Below are 18,659 nucleotides of genomic sequence, written 5' to 3'. Positions count from 1 at the left end.
GCCTAATTTTCGTTTCTGTAAGATGGGAAGCTTTAACCTGCCATACTATCAAGACCTGCCCAACGCAAAAACTGGGCTAGCTCCAAAAAAGTTGCAGAGATGCAAAGACACAGATCCACAGATCCCGTCACCCAGGAGCTACCGTCACAGTCCATACACTCCGTGACATTCACGGTCCCCTTCTTCTCTTACCACGCCAGTTGTCTGATTTCTTCGCCATTGCTACATGACTATATTCAGCAATTAAATACTGGCTTAAATTCTTACAAACACAAACCAGCAGCATTTTCTGTTTTACGAATTTGTCCTCTGTGAATAAATGATACACAGATGAGAGTTCTGTTAGTCTATTGCATTTGAAATTGTAGCAAAAAAAATCTAGTTTATTGGAATATTATGTGAACATCCGGAAAAAAATCACTAGGTTGGAGGAAGTGCACCTCAGATCTAGTCCAGCCCTGCATCCCGCGTGCTGTGTGACCATGGATCAGTCATTAGGCTCTCTGGGCTGCATTTCTCATCCATCAAACAAAGGGATACCCAAGATGATCTATAAGGCCTTCCAATTCTAGAGTTTGATGAAAACCATTCTGGGAAAATTAGAATATTTTATGCACTCTTCTGCCCAAATTAATATGACATGAGGAGCCTGTATATAAAGACATAATTAGGACCCATTATAATACTTGCCATTTTCTTAGGTTATTAAATGCAAAGCAGCTGTGCTATGGGAACAGAAGAAACCCTTCTCCGTTGAGGAAGTAGAAGTTGCCCCACCAAAGGCGAAAGAAGTTCGCATTAAGGTAAGAAAGAGTCTTGGAGTACATGAGCCTAAAATGTTTTCTCACCTGTATTGAGTATATCAGTGTTTGAGGTTGAATTCTTAAATAAGGAGATGTTTCCGAAGTTTGGGATATTAACTCTCTCACTGGTTCTTGTATATTCTTAAGGATCTGGTCATGCTGGATGTGAAATTAATGAGTTCCTTCTCCATTAAAAAACCAACAGTGCTGATCTGCTCTATTAGAGCTTTCATTGGTTGAATTTTTATTGATGTAGTGTCTGATGAAAAATGGTTAACGATCATGACTACTGACTCCTTTTAAAATCTTCTGGGAGTCAGATTGTGTTGAGATTACTTTTCACAAAGATTGAGGAATTCATTTGTGTCTGGAGAAACTACAACTTCCTGGAGTGTTTCCCCCCAGTCCTTTGGACAGAGACTGGCCTGTACTTTGGATCCCAGTGGTTGAGCAGGCATTGGTGCCCGTCTTTCCTTGACCCTCTCCCCTTACCTGAGCACTGTGGTAAGACCTTGCTCAATTACCTTCTTGCATGCTATTTCCTCTACCCTTCGTTAAGAGAGTCCTAGGAGGACCAAACTGTAAAAATCTACTTTTGGGCAATCACATGGGAACATCTGCACCCTAGTTCCCTGACAAGAGGACCAATTGACCACAGAAAGTCACCAAGATTCAACGTAGGGAAAGAGGCAGCAATATTGCAAGTTTCTCAAACAGAAGGATCTCGTCTGATGGTTCATTTTAGGCTCAGAATCTTCTAAGAGTCACCCCTATTACATTTGGCAATCATAGCGAATACACAGCTATAATTTCTTCAAGACCAAGTTAACGATTCTGCCAACTGTAAAATGACCAGTTTGCTGGTCGGTGCAATGTTTTTGTCTTTGAACACAGATTTTGGCCACAGGAATCTGTCGCACAGATGACCACGTGATCAAAGGAGCAATGGTGTCTAAGTTTCCAGTAATTGTGGGACATGAAGCAACTGGGGTTGTGGAGAGCACTGGAGAAGGAGTCACTACGGTGAAACCAGGTAGATGATGTGAAGTCACAAGTCTGAAATAAGCAGGCTTTGATTCTTCTGTGTAAGGAAACAGCACATGCTGGGGATTACTACAGTGAGCCTTAACATAGTTCAGGGAGATAAAAGGATAAAAGGAGAATGGAGTGTACTGAGTGATGTTTAATTTGGCAAAATCTCAACCTTCAGCAAGCAAACCTCATGGTGTCTATAAACCTTAGACTACTTTAAAGAAATTTTGCATATAGCATGGTCTCGATTCACACTCATTTATTTCATATTTTAACATTAATGCACAGCACCTATAGCATCATGTTTTTCCTCTAGGCGACAAAGTCATCCCTCTCTTCCTGCCACAGTGTGGAGAATGCAATGCCTGCCACAACCCAGACGGCAACCTTTGCATCAGGAGCGAGTAGGTTTTGGTCATTTTTACTCTGATGTCATTCACATTGTTCCTGTGCTGATTTCAATTGAATTAACCAATATGTGTATTTGATATATCAAATAGTGTCACCGGCCGTGGAGTGCTAGCTGACGGCACCACCAGATTTACGTGCAAGGGCAAGCCCGTCTACCACTTCATGAACACGAGTACGTTTACCGAGTACACAGTGGTGGATGAATCTTCCGTTGCTAAGATTGATGACGCAGCTCCTCCTGAGAAAGTCTGTCTGATTGGCTGTGGATTTTCCACTGGATATGGCGCTGCTGTTAAAACTGCCAAGGTGAGAAACAGGGTAGGAGAGTTTCTCCCTTCCCTAAATTTTTAAAAACTGATTTTCTCGGAATCCTGAATATTTTTGGAAAAAAAAGTTTTGAAAACCTATCGCATATTCGGGTTATTTCTACAAGATGCCAAACCAGCTGGAGGAAAAATGAAAAGTTCAGGTTAGAAATTTTATTTCTAAATAAGTGGAAACAAAATTTTAGATTTTTATTTAGATTCATGTGAATTTTTGTTTCGTCCACCTATCCTTCATGTTTAATTTCTAACATTTAGGTTTGCGTCTAAGTTTAATCTTTTTTCTTTCACAAAATAAATACCAATGTTTGTATATTAGTTTGCTACAACAGCTATGGTGAAGTAGCACAGGCTGAGCAGCTTAAACAACGGATATTTATTGTGTCACAGTTCTGGAGACCAAGAGTTCAAAATCAAGACATCAGCAGGATTGGTTCCTTCTGAGAACTGTGAGGGAAGAATCTGATCTGTTTGGACTTCTCTCCTTGGATATAGATGGCTGTCTTTTCCCTGTGTCTCCTCACGTCGCCTTCCCTCTATGTGTGTTCTTGTGTGCACCTGTCCCCTTTCATTAGGACACTGGTCACATAAGATTAGGGCCCACTGTAATGTCCTCGTTTTATTAATAACTTGGCTACCTCTGTAAAGACCCATCCTTCAAATTAAGTCAGATTCTGAGGTACTGGGGGTAAAAACTTCAACATATGAATTTTGGAAGCAACACAATTCAATTCATAACAGATGATACATAATATAAAAATATGAATGAGGTGGTTTTTTTGTTGTTGTTCCTTTGTTTTTGTTTTTGAGACAGGACCTCACTCTGGCTCCTGGGCTAGAGTGCCGTGGCATCATCCTAGCCCACTGCAACCTCAAACTCCTGGGCTCAAGTGATCCTCCTGCCTCAGCCTCCCAAGTAGCTGGGACTACAGGCGTGCACCACTGCACCCAGCTAAGTGAATGAGTTTTAAAGAGTGAATATTTCAACTAAATTTTTTGATTACCCTTATGAAATCAAAGAAGCAATTAGAATATGTTAATTACTACTTGCTTCTAAATTTCCTTAACAAAATCTCAGACATAGAACATTCCTTGCCAGAGTCTCTTTGAACCATTCCATGAAGAATTTTCTGCCAACATAGAGGTGGAAGAAAAAGGGGGGACATTGGATCTAGTTGTACATTATTCTTTGTCATTTTTTAGTGTATTTGATGTATTGGCACCACATTAATACTTAGTCCACATACTACTAACCAAGATATTTGCCAGTTTTAGATATACTTTTTTCCCGGAAGCCATGTCTTAAGACAAATCATTTTGAATAAACATACATTTTTGTGTTTGCCTATGTAAAAATAGGCCAAATTTTCAATAGGGGAATACTTTGGGACCCCCCAGAACTCCCCTTACTTTTGATGATTTGGTAGAAAGACTCAGGAACTCACAAAAGTCGTTATACTCATGGTTATGGTTTATTAACGTAAAAGAATAGAGATTAAAATCAGCAAAGGAAAAAGACATACAGCGTAACGAGAGATCAGGCACAAGCTTCTGGTTGTCCTCTCCCAGCAGAGTTGCAAGGACAGTGCTTAATTCTGCCAACAATGATTTGGGACAACACATGCCAAGTGTTGTCAGCCAGGGAAGCTCATCCGAGCTTGGTATCCAGGGATTTTACTGGGAGTCAATCAAGTAGACATGAGCACCACACGACTGACCTCACCTACTCAGACCCCAGCCCCCCAGAAGGACAAGCTAAGGGCCCAAAGCTATAGGCATATGAAAATAGGCATTCGCTATAAATCACATGGTTGGTGTAAACTATCTGCCGTAGCCCAAGGCCTCAGTTATCCAAACACATTCTCATCAGACATGATATTTCAAGAACTCCAAAGTTATCCCCCAGGAGCTGGTTAAGGGCCAGTCCTGAAGACCTTTGTCTTCAAAGATGAAATATAGATTTTTATTAAGGAATATTAAGGGATCACAGCAATGAACTAAAACAATAGTAAAAAGTAGAACCTCACTATATTTTAAAATAATAAAATATTTTAAAATAACCTATAATTGACACTTTTATTTCGGATTATGGTTTTCTTCCAAATAATGATAATGATGTGGCCAACTCATTATACGTATTAATTTCCAGTTCCCATGCCTTAGACAGGACGATCAGGAAAGGGGGGAAATTTTTTCTTAGGGAGGGATGCATCGAAGTTAACAGAAACTGGTGCCATTATCTAGTTAAAGGCTCAGAGGTAGAGTGACAGGAGGGTCAAAAACTATCACTTTACAAACAGGCAACTAAGACGTAGGGAGGATTCTGCCGTGGTACAATTCCTTAGTTAGAAAGATCCCCGTTCAGGCTCACCATAGACTTTCTAGTGACGCAATAAAGAACGCTAACTGAGGTCTCCCAGAAGACAGATCCAGGATCATAAGCTTTCGTAACTACATCTAAAACCTGAAACTCAACCATCAACAAAAATTTCCACCTCAAATCCAGACAATAAAACTAGCAGATAAACTAGGAGAAAAGGCAGGTGAGTTTCTGGCCTAAGATGCTGAGCGTCAAGGAGTCCACCAGGAAAGCTTGTCAAATGCATGCATGAATGACTGAATGGTACTGCAGAGAAAGATTGTGTTGATTTCAAAGCTCCAAATGCAGGGACTGAACCGAGAGGTTAGGATGTCATTGCTGAAACAAAAACTCATGGAGAGTGGGTGTAAAAATCTCTGCAGGTCTCTGAAGATCTTCACTGAAAGGTACAGACGTGTCAAAACACACGCTTACATATGCACACACAGACTTTAGGAAATTCCCACAAGGGAAGACAGAGCCAGAAAAGAAGAGGTCCGAAAACAGGCCTTGCTCACCATCATCAGCCTCTGCATTAAAAAAGAAAGAAATTGTCACAATAAGGAAGGCCCCCTTTCCAGGGGTTTCCCTGTGTTCAGCTCTCCCTGCTACCGGATGTAAAGGTGGGTTTGGGTTCTTCTGACAGGAAAATAACTTTTGGCTAGAATCCTCTTTAACATAGAATAGTACAGAGCAAAAATCCCAAAACTGATTTAACTACCTTTCCTTCCTGAAGCTACGCGTGGATCATCTAATTGTCACACGGAGGTTGGACTTTCATGGAAAACAAATTTATTTACAAATGACTGAGAGTTGTGTTTATTTAGAAAATGTTGATCAGACCAAAGTTAAAACAGACTTAGCATATCTTTGTGGAGTAGAGATCACAGAGATCTTAGCACTTACTTAGTTCTGCTGTGAGGTTAGAGAAGGTTGTGGGTCATGGCCAAGAAGATGACAACAGTTCCCACAACAAAGGCCTGACTGGTGTGTTTACGAAGGAAGGGTTTTCATCTATCTAGCAAATACCACTTTTGCTTTGGCAAATACTCCTTTTCTCTTCTCAGGTCTTATACTGTTTCTAGTTGTCTTTGTGCATTATCATCAGAATGAATCATTCGGTCCTAGCTGACATCACGGTGATCTGAATTTCACGTTCATAGTACTAGAAGCACTTTGCAGGTTTCACTTTTGACCCTACTGCTTACATTTACAGGAACGTTTCTCTCCACAGGTTACACCTGGTTCTACTTGTGTTGTCTTTGGCCTGGGAGGAGTTGGCCTGTCTGTCATCATGGGCTGTAAGTCGGCTGGTGCCTCCAGGATCATTGGGATTGACCTCAACGAAGACAAATTCGAGAAAGCCATGGCTATAGGGGCCACTGAGTGCCTCAGCCCCAAGGACTCTACCAAGCCCATCAGTGAGGTGCTGTCGGCAATGACAGGCAACAATGTGGGCTACACCTTTGAAGTTATTGGGCGTCTCGAAACCATGGTAAGGGCTAGAATTTGGGGAGCCGCAACATACACAAGCTATTAGATATGCACAAGGTAAAATCCATTTCCGTAGCTTTACTAACAACCAACCATGGACATATCTGTTTCTCAGGCAAAAACTGGTAATCACATAGCAATTTTGCCTAGAGGTCAAAAACTTCAGAGCAAATCCTCCTGACCAAAGTTAAGTACCACATCATACCACTCTCAGATGACTAGAGAACAAGGTAGTCACTCTTCCAGGTACAGTTTTTTAAGTGATATCTTCCTTGTATATGTGGATTTCTTGGCACAGGTAATTCCATCTCTTGAACTTTAGCAAACGAAGCATCACAAGATGACTCCCTGAGGAGAGATAAGGAAGAGATCCCAAAGAAAAGGGATTGTTACAAATGTTGCAGTCTCTTCCCCAAATCCTTAATAGATCCAACTTCTTACTCTTTACAACTGAGCTTTCTTTTCGCTCCTCTGAATTCCTGTATTATATGAGCCTTCAACTTTCTAAACACGCCCTCTTCGTGGCAGCCAGCAGCACCAGACCCCAGCTTAGATCTGAGAAACCAGTGCAGAGATGTTGGAATAGAACGCCCTGGGCTGGGGTAGGGTAAGGAGACTAGGAAAAATAGGACAAAGCCAATTTTGCTCGAGACTGAGTAGCAGATTGAATTCACTTTAATGCTTTTGTAATTTAGGAATAATTAATCATTAATTTACTATTAGTGCCACACCCCTTTCCTAGTGAATCACTAGGAATTATTCCATAGCAATAAATAGCATTCTAGGCTGTATGTTTATGGAGCCATGTGCAGTATTGGTTATATTAATTAGGGACTATTGATTACCAGACAATACTTGGATGAACATTGATCTCTGAAAAATGTCAACATCTGTTAATACAATCTACCAAGTATTCAAAAAATTATTGATAAATATTAGGTAGACTAATGACAGAAAATGTAGAGTTAGTCTCAGAAATGCTGCCAAGAAAATAAACTCCTTTATCCCACATTTTAGTATTTTATTTAATTTTCAAACTGAACTTTTTTGAAAAACCACTATGTTAATTGATTTGGTATACTTAATTCAATTGAGTTCGGTTCAAATGTCTTCCTAAGGCTTACCCGGTGTGGTGTCATCAGTATGAAAATATCATCAGATTTCTCTGTGTTTTATTGCATGGTACAGTGAAAATGCGACAAATACTGACCACATTAATTATTGCTTTCTGCCTTACAGGGAAAATGTATGTAGGAGTTTAATTAAGAACTAATGTTGCACTGAGGAGTTTTTAAAGCAAGAAAGCCAAAAGGCAGCCTAATTTAATTTTATGACTTGGAAACTGAGCTAACTTCAGGAACTGCTGTAGTACATGGGCCATTTCGAGCCCATGTGATACCAAAAGAAATATAAGAACCAAACAATCTCCTTCACTTTAAACTCAGGTCGATGCCCTGGCATCCTGCCACATGAACTATGGGACCAGTGTGGTGGTCGGCGCTCCTCCGTCAGCCAAGATGCTCACCTACGACCCGATGCTGCTTTTCACAGGACGCACATGGAAGGGATGTGTCTTTGGAGGTGAGGACAGCAGAGCCTCTGGCCTGGCATTGGTGGCTTTCACTCTGTCCCTTGGGAAGTGAGAGAAGCCTGTTGCCTCATCACATTTTCCTTAAAGGTCTTCGTTTCCAAGGATATGAAGAAGTGATCTAAAATGGAATGGGAACCACAATAATACAAAAGATAATTACCTACTCTTTACCTTGATCTAGGAATAATATTGGTGGGCACAATTTTAATATTAGCACCTGCAGCTCAAGGTCCCCAAATGCCTGAATAGGTGTTTGAACACTACTGGAGGCTCCAGTACTGTTTCCATTGGAATGATTTGTGTGACAGGAAGGTCTGATTTCATCCATTATTCTTAATAGACACAAGATGCAAATGAAAAATAGAATTCATTCATTTCCCAATAGCATCAGCAAAAATTCTGGATCCAAAACCAAAATAAACAAACAAAAAGGGATTGTCACATTTGATAGGAACAGTTCAGATCCGCACCGGAATGACTGGGATTACTGCTCATTGACCACTATTGCTTCAGTAAGGACAGAGCCAAAGTTACTGTCCCCAAGGCAGGTGACACAGTGAATCCTTTTATTTCTCTCCTTGGTGGGTCTCATTTTCTAGCATCTTCATCTAGAATTGTACTAGGAACTTTGGAGGCATTTCCAATATTGAGTCTGCCTTGTAAAACATAAGAAAATGGTAATCATTTAAGTATTTCTTGAGGGTATAACGAAGAAAAAAATGACTGTTCTTGAGTTGGAGATGTATATAATTTAGTGAAGAATGCAAAAACAAATAAAAAGGAAACAATATAAAAATAAATCTAGCTATAGATATTATAAAACAAATTCTGAGAGGAGTTATTTAGCATTTATATGCTAAAATTTTTACCTAAATATGTTCTTTTTATTTCTCAGTAACTATCTGAGGCAGCTACTTATGAATACTAAACCTGGGACTTGGAAATATTAAGTCCTTTGCCCCTAAAGTTCCCAAGTTGAGAGTTGGGCTTTGAAGTTGGTCCACAGGATGCCAAAGCTCATTCCCTTTCCTCAACAAAAGCAAGAGGATGGTTGGATGAGGAGTTTTTAAGAGAAGACTCCTCGGAGTAAGTAAGACTTGAACAAAACACTAAGAGATATAAGTGGAGTCTCCTCAGTTCAACTGTTGGTATGATGTGGGGACACTACAGATTAATCAGGGATATTAGGAGAAAAATTGAATGATTCAACAAGTATTCATTGAGTGTATACTAAGAACCAGACAGCATTCCGGGGGCTGGGAATGTAGCAGAGGCAAAACCTACCAAATCCCTGCTCTCAGGAAGTGTGAGAATCCTCTCATTTCAGAGTGGAGAGACGGACAGTAAAGAAGTCAATGCCAAGTACACCATGTGGTCACAAAGGAGAGAAATGGAGGAAGGGCAGCAGGTAGACTGGGGGGTCAGGGAGTGTGGAGGGAAATGCTACTTTATAACCTTCAGAGAAGGCCTCTCTGAGAAGGCAACATTTAAGCAACAACATAAGGGAATGGAGCTATTCAGAAACCTTGGGAAAGAATATCCAGGGAGAGGGCATAGCAAATGCAAGGGGGTGTTGGCGAGGGAGGGCAGTGAGAAGGCCAGCGTGGTCACAGCAGAGTGAAGACAGAGGAACAGCAGGAGCTGGGGTCAGAGGGCAAGATCACCACGGCCTTTGGGCCATTGTAGGACTTGAGGATTTTACGGTGAGTGAGAAAGGAAGCCACAGAGGCTTTTGAGGGAGGCGGGACTAATCTCACTTCCATTTTAACACCCCCCTCTGGCTGTTCTGTGGGGAACATTTTACGTGGGGCCAAAGGGCACAGGCAGGGTGCCCATGGAAGAAGTTCCTACCTATAGTGCAGGAAGGAGGGGATGGCGGCTTGGAGAAGCCATGGTGCCGGTGAGAAGTGGTCGCTTCCTGGATGTGTTCTGAGGATAGAGCCGACAGAATAGGCTGAAACAGTCATGGGATGACAGGAAGAGTAGAATCCAAGATGATGGGCCCAGGCAACAGGGACAATGGAGCCATCATTTATCGAGACAGAAGACTGTTGGAGGAACAGGTTGGGGTGAGGTGGTGGAAATCTGGAGTGGTTTGGGGACGGTTGTGCTTGAATGCCAGTCAGACATCTGAGCAGAGCTGTGAGGTAGGCGATGGATATATGAGGGTGTAGTTCACGTGGAGGTCTAGGATGGAGATAGAGACCTAAGTGTGTTAAGTCTCGAGGCCAGAGATCACTCTGGAAGTAAACGTGGGGAAAGAGGAGAAAGGTCCAAGGACCAAGCCCTGGGGCACATGAGAGGTCTGGGAGATGTGGAGAACCCACAAGGATGTCTGCAAGGAGGAACTAGAGAGGAAGCAGAACAACAATGATGATGTAGAAGCCACGAGAACAGACGGAGAAAAAGGGAGCCACCAACTGTATCACATCCTCCTAATAGTTCATGTAGGACCAGTGTGAGAATTGCCCATTGTGTCAACATTGAGGTTGAGGACGACCTTGACTTGACCTGTGCAGCAGAGAGGTTGGGGCAAGATCCTAATTGGAGTGGCCTCAAGGGACAATGAGAGGAAGGGAACCAGAAGCAGAAACAGTGAGTTGGGGACAATTTCTTTCTCTAAAATAAAGCAGCTTTTCTGCAATAAGAGCAGAGGTGTGAGGCTGCTGGAAAAGGGAGTTGGGTTGGGGGGTTCAGGGGGGGTTTTTTTTTTTTTACCCCTGGGTCATTGTTTCTTAAGACGAGAGAAATACAGTTTATTTGTGTGCTCCTGGGAATAATCCGATATGGGGAAAGGTAATAATGCAGGAGAGAAACAGACAAATAAAAGATAATAAAATGTGAGGATTAGCTAGTGAAGTCTAAAGAGAAACTGTGTGCTTATTTACAGGTTGGAAAAGCAGAGATGATGTCCCAAAACTCGTGACTGATTTTCTGGCAAAGAAATTTGACCTGGACCAGTTGATAACCCACGTGTTACCTTTTAAAAAAATCAATGAAGGGTTTGAACTGCTCTATTCAGGGCAAAGGTATGTTTTTTTTATGGTGATCTTGTTTATTCTCTACAAGCTTAAAATTTGGGACTCACAAATGTGCCTATTGCCTTTATATTCTTTCTGTTTTAATCTAGCCAGATGTATATAGCTGATTACTTCTTTGTAGACTTCATAACCAATTTTTCAAAATCCTCTGGGCTTGGTGTGTTTTTGGACATCAGATTTATTTCATCTTGGCTATTTTAATTTTGTCATAAATCTACTAGCTTTTTCAATAATGCTATAAAATTTCCTTATTTTATGGTCTTCAAAGGTCTTCTTCAAATGTGCATTCTTCAGATTCTTGTAGGTCTGGTATTGTTTTTGCCATTTTTAGAGGAAGACACTAAAGTAGTGAGAGGCAAATAACTAACTTGTCCAGCCTCCTAGAGGCAGCACCAGGATCCAGACTCCATGCAAAGCCTGTCTCCACTTAGCATGTGCCAGACCTCCCTGACAGAGCTTGGCCAGCTCCAGGTAAACACGGGTCTTGCAGTAACTGCTCTTATTGCCCCGGGGGTTGGGCAATGGTAGAGGTGGAGTATGAAGAATTCTCTCAGATCCCAAGCACAACATTGGCTTCCTGGAGATTTGGAACAGCAATCACAGAGCCTGTCTATAAGATGAAGTGGATTTCATTCACTGGCTCTACACATATTCACTGAGCGTCCACCATGCACCAAGGATTTGGTTTCATCAGTAAAAGAAATTGCAGCGTGACCTGAGATCCACGTTCTCACTGATGTTTCACCCGTGTGCTTGGTCAGGGCACTTAGGGGTCTCGTCTCTACAGCTGGTGTGGCCTACGGGATCATCGTATCATGAACATACATCTAAATTATTTTTAAGCAACTAAACAGTAGGTTTCTGCAGAAGAACTGTTGGAACCACCCACTTTACTCAGATAAGCAAAATTAATGGCTTAGTGTGGCCTGCTTGAAAATAATTACTAGTTGTTTTCCAAAGAAACATAAATTCTGCTCTCAGGAGTTTTGCCTCAAGTATCACCTTGGCGCAGTGACTTCCAACCTGATGGTTATAAACGTAAATTCTTCCATTTGTATTTCCTTCCTGCACGGCTCTATCTGAATGTCCCACTTTCCTCAACTGTACTCAGCATAATTCCTCCACCAGCACATTTTGTCTCAGCGAATAATGTCACCGACTCCACTTTTGCAGACGAGGAGCCGCACTATTGCGTCTTTGTTTTTCCCGCTTGCCCACCACGTGCAGACCGAGGCTGAGCCCCGAGGATGCGAGCTCTAGTTTCTCCTCCAGCGTCCCTCCCTCTGCTCAGCCAGGGTCGCTGCTTCTGTTCAGCCCAATCATCTCAGACCCGCATTCACAGCCGCGTGGTAACAGGTTTCCTGCCTTCTTTTCCGTCCTGGCCAGTCCTTCGCCAAGCTGCCAGGCTCAAGTTACCCCAGAATGGCAAGGCCTTAGCATGGCTCTGAGAGCCTTTGTTGTTGTATTGTTGAACCCAAACCTACTTTCATTTATTAATTTGTCTAGTAACTTAATAAGTACGCATTTAGCTTCTATCCTATCACCCTTTGCACTGGGCTCTGGGGACAAAGCCAAGCGAGTAGGTCTCATACACCTGTGGAGTCTCTCAGGCACCCAGGATTCTAAGCACACTGGATCCCCTACCCACTCCAATACACACCTTCCTAGGCTTACTCATGCTTTCCCTTCCACCTGAGCACCCTCTCCTCTTGTCGGCCTATTGCAGCTACACTCTTGCTTCCAGAATCAGCTCAGACACCCTCATCAGAGATGGACCAAAAAAAATAGCAGCACAATTCACAGTTGCAAAGATGTGGAAACAGCCCAAGTGCCCATCAATGCATGAGTGGATTAATAAAATGTGGTATATGTATAGTGTGGACTTCTACTCAGCAACAAAAAACCATGGTGATCTAGCACCTCTTGTATTATCTTTGACAGAGCTGGAACCCATTCTACTAAGTATCACAGAATGGAAAAACAAGCACCACATGTACTCACCATCAAATTGGTATTAACTGATCAACACTTATGGGCACATATAGTAGTAACATTCCTCGGGTGTCGGGCAGGTGGCAGGGGGTAGGAAGGGATGGGTGTATTCACACCTAATGGGTACAGTGCACACCATCTGGGGGATGGACACGCTTCAAGCCCTGACTCGGATAGGACAAAGGCAATATATGTAACCTAAACATTTGTATCTTCATAATATGCTGAAATAAAAAAAAAAAGAAAATTAATTGGTGAGGACGTCAAGCCCAAAGGATTTCCACTCGCAGAATTTACCAAAGTTTCTGTAATAGATAGAAAGGACAATTATTTAAATTATTCCTGTTTGAAAGATGGGAAAACAAATCGTGAACAGTCCTCCTTTTACATTTCAGCATTCGTACTGTCCTGACGTTCTGAGGTCCTCAGTGGCAGGAGGGCTGTGTCGTGCGCTGGTGACCTGAAGCCTCCTTCTCTACAGTTCCCTCCTCTGAGGTCATGGATCCGTCTCACAGATACAAGCAGAAGTGGAATATTTGGTGAAGATATAGAAGCTTTATGAAGGTTTATGCACCTTTCTAAACATTTAGAGTCTTATGAACACCTGGGAATTAGCAGGGAGCTTAACAGCAATATTTTAAAATTCAATTTACATTTTACAAGGCTGTAATTATATATTTCAAAACACATATACTTGGATTTCTATGTTGGAATAAAGATGTCTTTAGCTCCTACTAGTTAAAATTGATACAGCATATAAAGATATGTTAATTGTATTTCCTAAATATATTCATTTAATCCTTTGTAACTATTTTTTATTGGAAGGTGATTGTTAAAAAAACACTTGTTATAAATTAACTTGGTTAGATTTTGAAATCAGCTCATTACATCATACATTGCTTAATTGGATTAAGAAAGAAAGAGGGTTATTTAAAGGAAAGGCATTTTTTCAATAATTAATGCTAACAATCATCATTATATAACATGATGAAATTGAAAAAGTATATTTTTAGGGTGCATGAGGCTATTCGTGAGAAAAGATTGACATTTCAGAAAATATGCCTTTTTCGTCATACTAATTAATATAAAAGTGCAGCTAGACTCACATTGTAGTATTTACGATAATGCTCAGTTTGATGAAGTAGAATTACAAGTCCTTAAGTCCCTATTTAGTATTTGGCAATGATTCCATTTAATAAAAAGTGCTTTCAGTTTGGTACCACTGCACTGGCATATCTATGTATCTCTATAACCTGTTAAAATTCTTAATAAAACTAAACACTTTACAAAATGTTTCGTGGTGATACACTTTTTTTGAAAAGAGTAGTTTTATTTTTATCTTTTCTTGATTATGGATAAAGTGTTGAAGTACCTAAAAAACACATAAAATACCTCATGAGAAAAATAAGAGGTTGGGTGGTTGGAACAGAAATCGGGGATTTCAATATAAGAACATGGTGTAGATTGGACAGTCCCGCCTGGGCAGACTGCAAAGTGTCCAGGTAATTATGAGCCACTTTTACATAATGAGTATGTCCCAATGCAAAGTGGCTTGAACCTAAGGGGTATAATGACAGTGATCTAGCACCTCTTATATTTTCCTGGATTAAACTTAGGCCCATTATCCAAAGTGAGGCACCACGAGATCAGAAGAATGGGCTCCACTTGTACTCGCCATCAAATTGGTACTAACTGATCAACACTAGGGTGATCACATGGCAGTAATACTCTCCAAGTCCATGTAGAGTGCACCATATGATGACAAATGCAAAGGAGATAAATAGAGGAAGGACAGTAGGTGGTCTGGGAGGACAGAGGCGGGGAGGAGATTGCTATTTTATAAAGCAGTGTGATCTGCAGGAAGTTTGTGTCGTGGGCTGGTGACCTGGAGGCTCACTTTCTACAGTTCTCTCCTCTGAGATTATGGACCTTTCTCACAAACACAATCAGAAGCAGAATATTTGGTGAAGATGTAGAACTTTTATGAAGGTTTATGTACCTCCATAAACATTTAGCGTTTTATGAGCACTTGGGAGACAGCAGGAGGCCTAATAGTAATGGCTTTAATTATATATTTCAAAACATACATGCTTGGATTTCTATGTTGGAATAGAGATGTTTTTAAGAGTTTTAACTAGCTCCTAACACTTAAAACAGATACGGCATATAAAATATGTTGTATTTCCTAAAGTATATTCATTGAACGCATTGTAACTATTGTTTTTATTTGAATGGAATTTTTTTGGAACACTTGTTATAAATTAACATGGACTATGTTCTGAAATCAGCTCATTGTATCGTACATTGCTTGATTAGATTAAGAAAGAAATAGGGTTATTTAGAGGAAAGGGCATATTTTTCAATGATTAACTCTAAGAATCATCATTATATAACTTGGTAAAACTGAAAAAAGTACATTATTAGGGTGCATGAGGCTATTTCCCAGAATATATAAATATTTCAGAAAATTTATGTTTTTATAATACTACTTAAATACAAAAGTGCAGCTAGAATCGCATTGTAATATTTACCACAATATTCAGTTTGATAAAGTAGAATTACAAGTTCCTAAGTCCATGTTTAGTATTTGGTAATGATTCCCATTTAATAAGAAGTGCTTTTGGTTTGGGACGACTGCATTGGCATATCTGTATATACCCATAAGACATTAAAATTCTTAATAAAACTAAACACTTTACAAAATGTTTTGTAGTGATAAATTTTAATTGAAAAGAACGATTTTATTTTGATCTTTTCTTGATTATGGAAAAGTGTTGAAGTACCTAAAAAATATGTAAAATACTTAATGAGAAAAATAAGAGGTTGAGTGAGTGGAGCAGAAATCAGGGATTTCAATATAAGAATATGGTGTAGATTGGACAGTTCCCACCTGGGTAGATTGCGAAATATCTGGGTAATTATGAGCCACTTTTACGTGATGAGTATACCCCAATGCAAAGCGGCTTGAACCTAAGGGGTATAAGTTCTCCTTTCTGTTACAAGTTTGTCGATCTAGGCTTAATAATTTTGGTTTAAAGAAAGCAGCTGAAATACCTGAAGAGTATAAAGAATTCCTTTGTGAAGTATCTTCATCATCAGCTAGGTTTAACTATGGCAGGTCTCAGAGCATTCCATAGTCTATAAGAATGAATATAAATACACACACATATATGTATTAATATATATACAAAATCTTCACCTAAGAATTATTGTAGACATTTCTCCCATCCATTAGCAATAAGAAATAAGACAATGGAAGATGAGTCTCCTTATTCTTAAGGAAAAGGGAGGAATGAGAAAGCGTTCCGGCTCTGACAGAAAGGGCAGGACACAGGTAGGGCTTGAGGCCTGGGCATCAAGTGCACCTGTGCTGGCACCGTGCCTGCCCTTGGCAGCGGCTGGTCTGTTCCTCGCACTCCCACGTGAATAAGCATCAACTGGCACCCAAGCAGGGCTGGTCCACATGAACAGGGCATCCCCTCCATCCTACATACCCTGTCCATGCTGGGACTGTGAGGTATCCTGCTCTGAGGTGCGAGGTGAGAGAATGTGGTAGAAGGAAGTTGATATTGCTTCCTCATTTGCTCTCCAAAAGCCTCTTTATATTTCAAAGAACAGAAAAAGAGAGGACTTATTTGGCATTCCCATGGATAAGCTTGGAGGACTGAATAGACCACCCAAGTCCATTCCAAAGCCATTCAACAATATGCGAGGACACGCATTAGATGGTTATCACAGGAATCAGGGCAAGAGTTGAAGGAAGGAACCAGCGCCATGTGCTGGCAGGGGAGAGGAAGAGGGAACTGATTGTTCCATATTAGGTAAAACCAGGAGGCCCTGATGATTCATTAGATGTAGAGACTGATGGGGAGCAAGGAACACAGCACAGTACCCAGGCTCTAGTTGGGGTGAGCAGGTGGATGGTGAGATCAGAAACTGGAGATCCCAGGAGGTAGACCCACCTTGAGGGGGAAATGAAGGGGTTTAGTTTTGCTCGTGTTAGTTTGAGCTACCCATGACATCCAGGTGGTTATTATCAGTAGCTGAAGAGTTAACTCATGCATGGGATCCAAACACTAAGCTATTCTTGGGCAAAGTATTGGGCTTGGACGGTGATATTTCCATCATATGAATTTCAAAAAGGATAAAAACGTTCTCAGTTAAAGGGTAGAGATACCTTATATTAATATTGGAGGTCTCCTAGGTGGGGTGGAGGAGACATCAGGGAATGATTAGGTGTTTTCCCTTTTAGGGACTCTTGCCATTCCTACAAACACTGCCTACTGCACTACTGACGCCTAAGGAGCACACCCAGCATCCTGTATGAAACTCCTCAGTCTCATAGCTATGGACTAACCGAGCCTCGGATGTGGAGATCCAGTGTTGAGAAGCAGCCCAGTTTCTTCATTTTACCCTTCCTACAATTAGAGAAATAATTCAGATAACATGAATTATTTCTCGTGGTTTAACCACGTAATAAAGCAACTTGAGGGAAGAGATGAGACTGAGTATTTTTCAAACAAGACAAACCTCAGAATGTGGAGAAATTGGCTTGGGAAAGCCAATTGGCTTGGAAAAGGACTGATGTTATAATGATAACATTTTCAAATTTCACAGGGACAGCAGTCCAAATTAGGATTCGAATTCTGCCATGTCAAGCATCCTATACGCAGATGGGGGTAAAATAGGGCCTCCCGACAGTGCTAGGGCTGAGGTCCTAGAAGCCAGTCCTCTCTTTTTTTTTCTGCAGGATGGAGTCCTTGACCAAGCTGACTCACCTGAGTGCTTCCCAGAACATTCAGTGGCTTCCTGGGGAGACAATTTCTGATTCCAATTTGCCAGCTAATGTGCTAGATGAGTCCACTATTTTTAAGCAATGAATCGAAAGTGCTTTAGCACCTCCAATTCCTATGGAAACACTTCTCAGTTTTCTTTTCAGAAGGTAAGAAAAACCAAGTTCGTGATGACTTCAGGAACCCTCATTCTAATTAGAGCCTGTGGGAGAGCTCTATGGGACCTCAGGGACACGTGCTAGGAGTTTCAGTTAGTGGCGGAGCTGGGATCTGACGCAGAACTCCTGAATCAGGCCACCAAGTCACGCTTTTGACTGAAGTTGTAATTCACAATCAGGGAATAATATTTGCACTGCATTTATTTTTTGACAGGAAGGTTTGTTTTACACAAGGCCTTCCTGAATAAATGGTACTACATTTGATGCATGTCAGGAAGTTATTTAAGTACGTGGTTCTTTGCCAAAACTTGCTTTAAAAATTATTCTAGTGAAGTTAAAACACCACATCTATGTTTTAAAACTGTTTAATTGCTAATTCAAGTAAACATTGTTTTTAATTAAGATGTTGACTTGAAGCTGAAGTGAGAGTCTTGTTCACTCACAGCAGAGAAAAATGAATCTAAATTTAAAGTTTAGTATTTGACTATCTTGAAAGAGCGGTTGCCAAGAGCATGCCTTGCTACTTCGTTCAATCTTTTGGCTAACGTTGTGGTGTGTTTACTGGGTGGGACAGTGGACATAGCCAGAAAAGTATATAATATATATTTGTATATAACTCTTGATATCTTTATTTGCAGGTTTTTCAAAATTTGAGGCAAGAG

General features: G+C 40.9%; 1 protein-coding gene across 1 annotated transcript in view; it reads left to right on the top strand.

Annotated features, from left to right (window-relative positions):
• ADH7 (alcohol dehydrogenase 7 (class IV), mu or sigma polypeptide) overlaps window positions 1-13,729 on the top strand; it is a 17,204-nt gene extending 3,475 nt beyond the window's left edge. Inside the window, exons 2-9 of the mRNA XM_012641084.1 lie at window positions 702-803; window positions 1,698-1,836; window positions 2,152-2,239; window positions 2,336-2,552; window positions 6,163-6,423; window positions 7,868-8,003; window positions 10,904-11,042; window positions 13,442-13,729. Coding sequence (XP_012496538.1) covers window positions 702-803; window positions 1,698-1,836; window positions 2,152-2,239; window positions 2,336-2,552; window positions 6,163-6,423; window positions 7,868-8,003; window positions 10,904-11,042; window positions 13,442-13,466 — 1,107 coding nt within the window. The 3' untranslated portion in view covers window positions 13,467-13,729. The remainder of the gene's footprint in view (window positions 1-701; window positions 804-1,697; window positions 1,837-2,151; window positions 2,240-2,335; window positions 2,553-6,162; window positions 6,424-7,867; window positions 8,004-10,903; window positions 11,043-13,441) is intronic.
• Window positions 13,730-18,659: the final 4,930 nt, after the last annotated feature.

This window comes from Propithecus coquereli, unplaced genomic scaffold, assembly GCF_000956105.1.
Source record: "Propithecus coquereli isolate 6110/MARCELLA unplaced genomic scaffold, Pcoq_1.0 Scaffold161, whole genome shotgun sequence".
NCBI lineage: Eukaryota > Metazoa > Chordata > Mammalia > Primates > Indriidae > Propithecus > Propithecus coquereli.
Note: the sequence above shows the minus strand (reverse complement) of the source record. Positions and strands in the feature narration are given on the sequence as shown.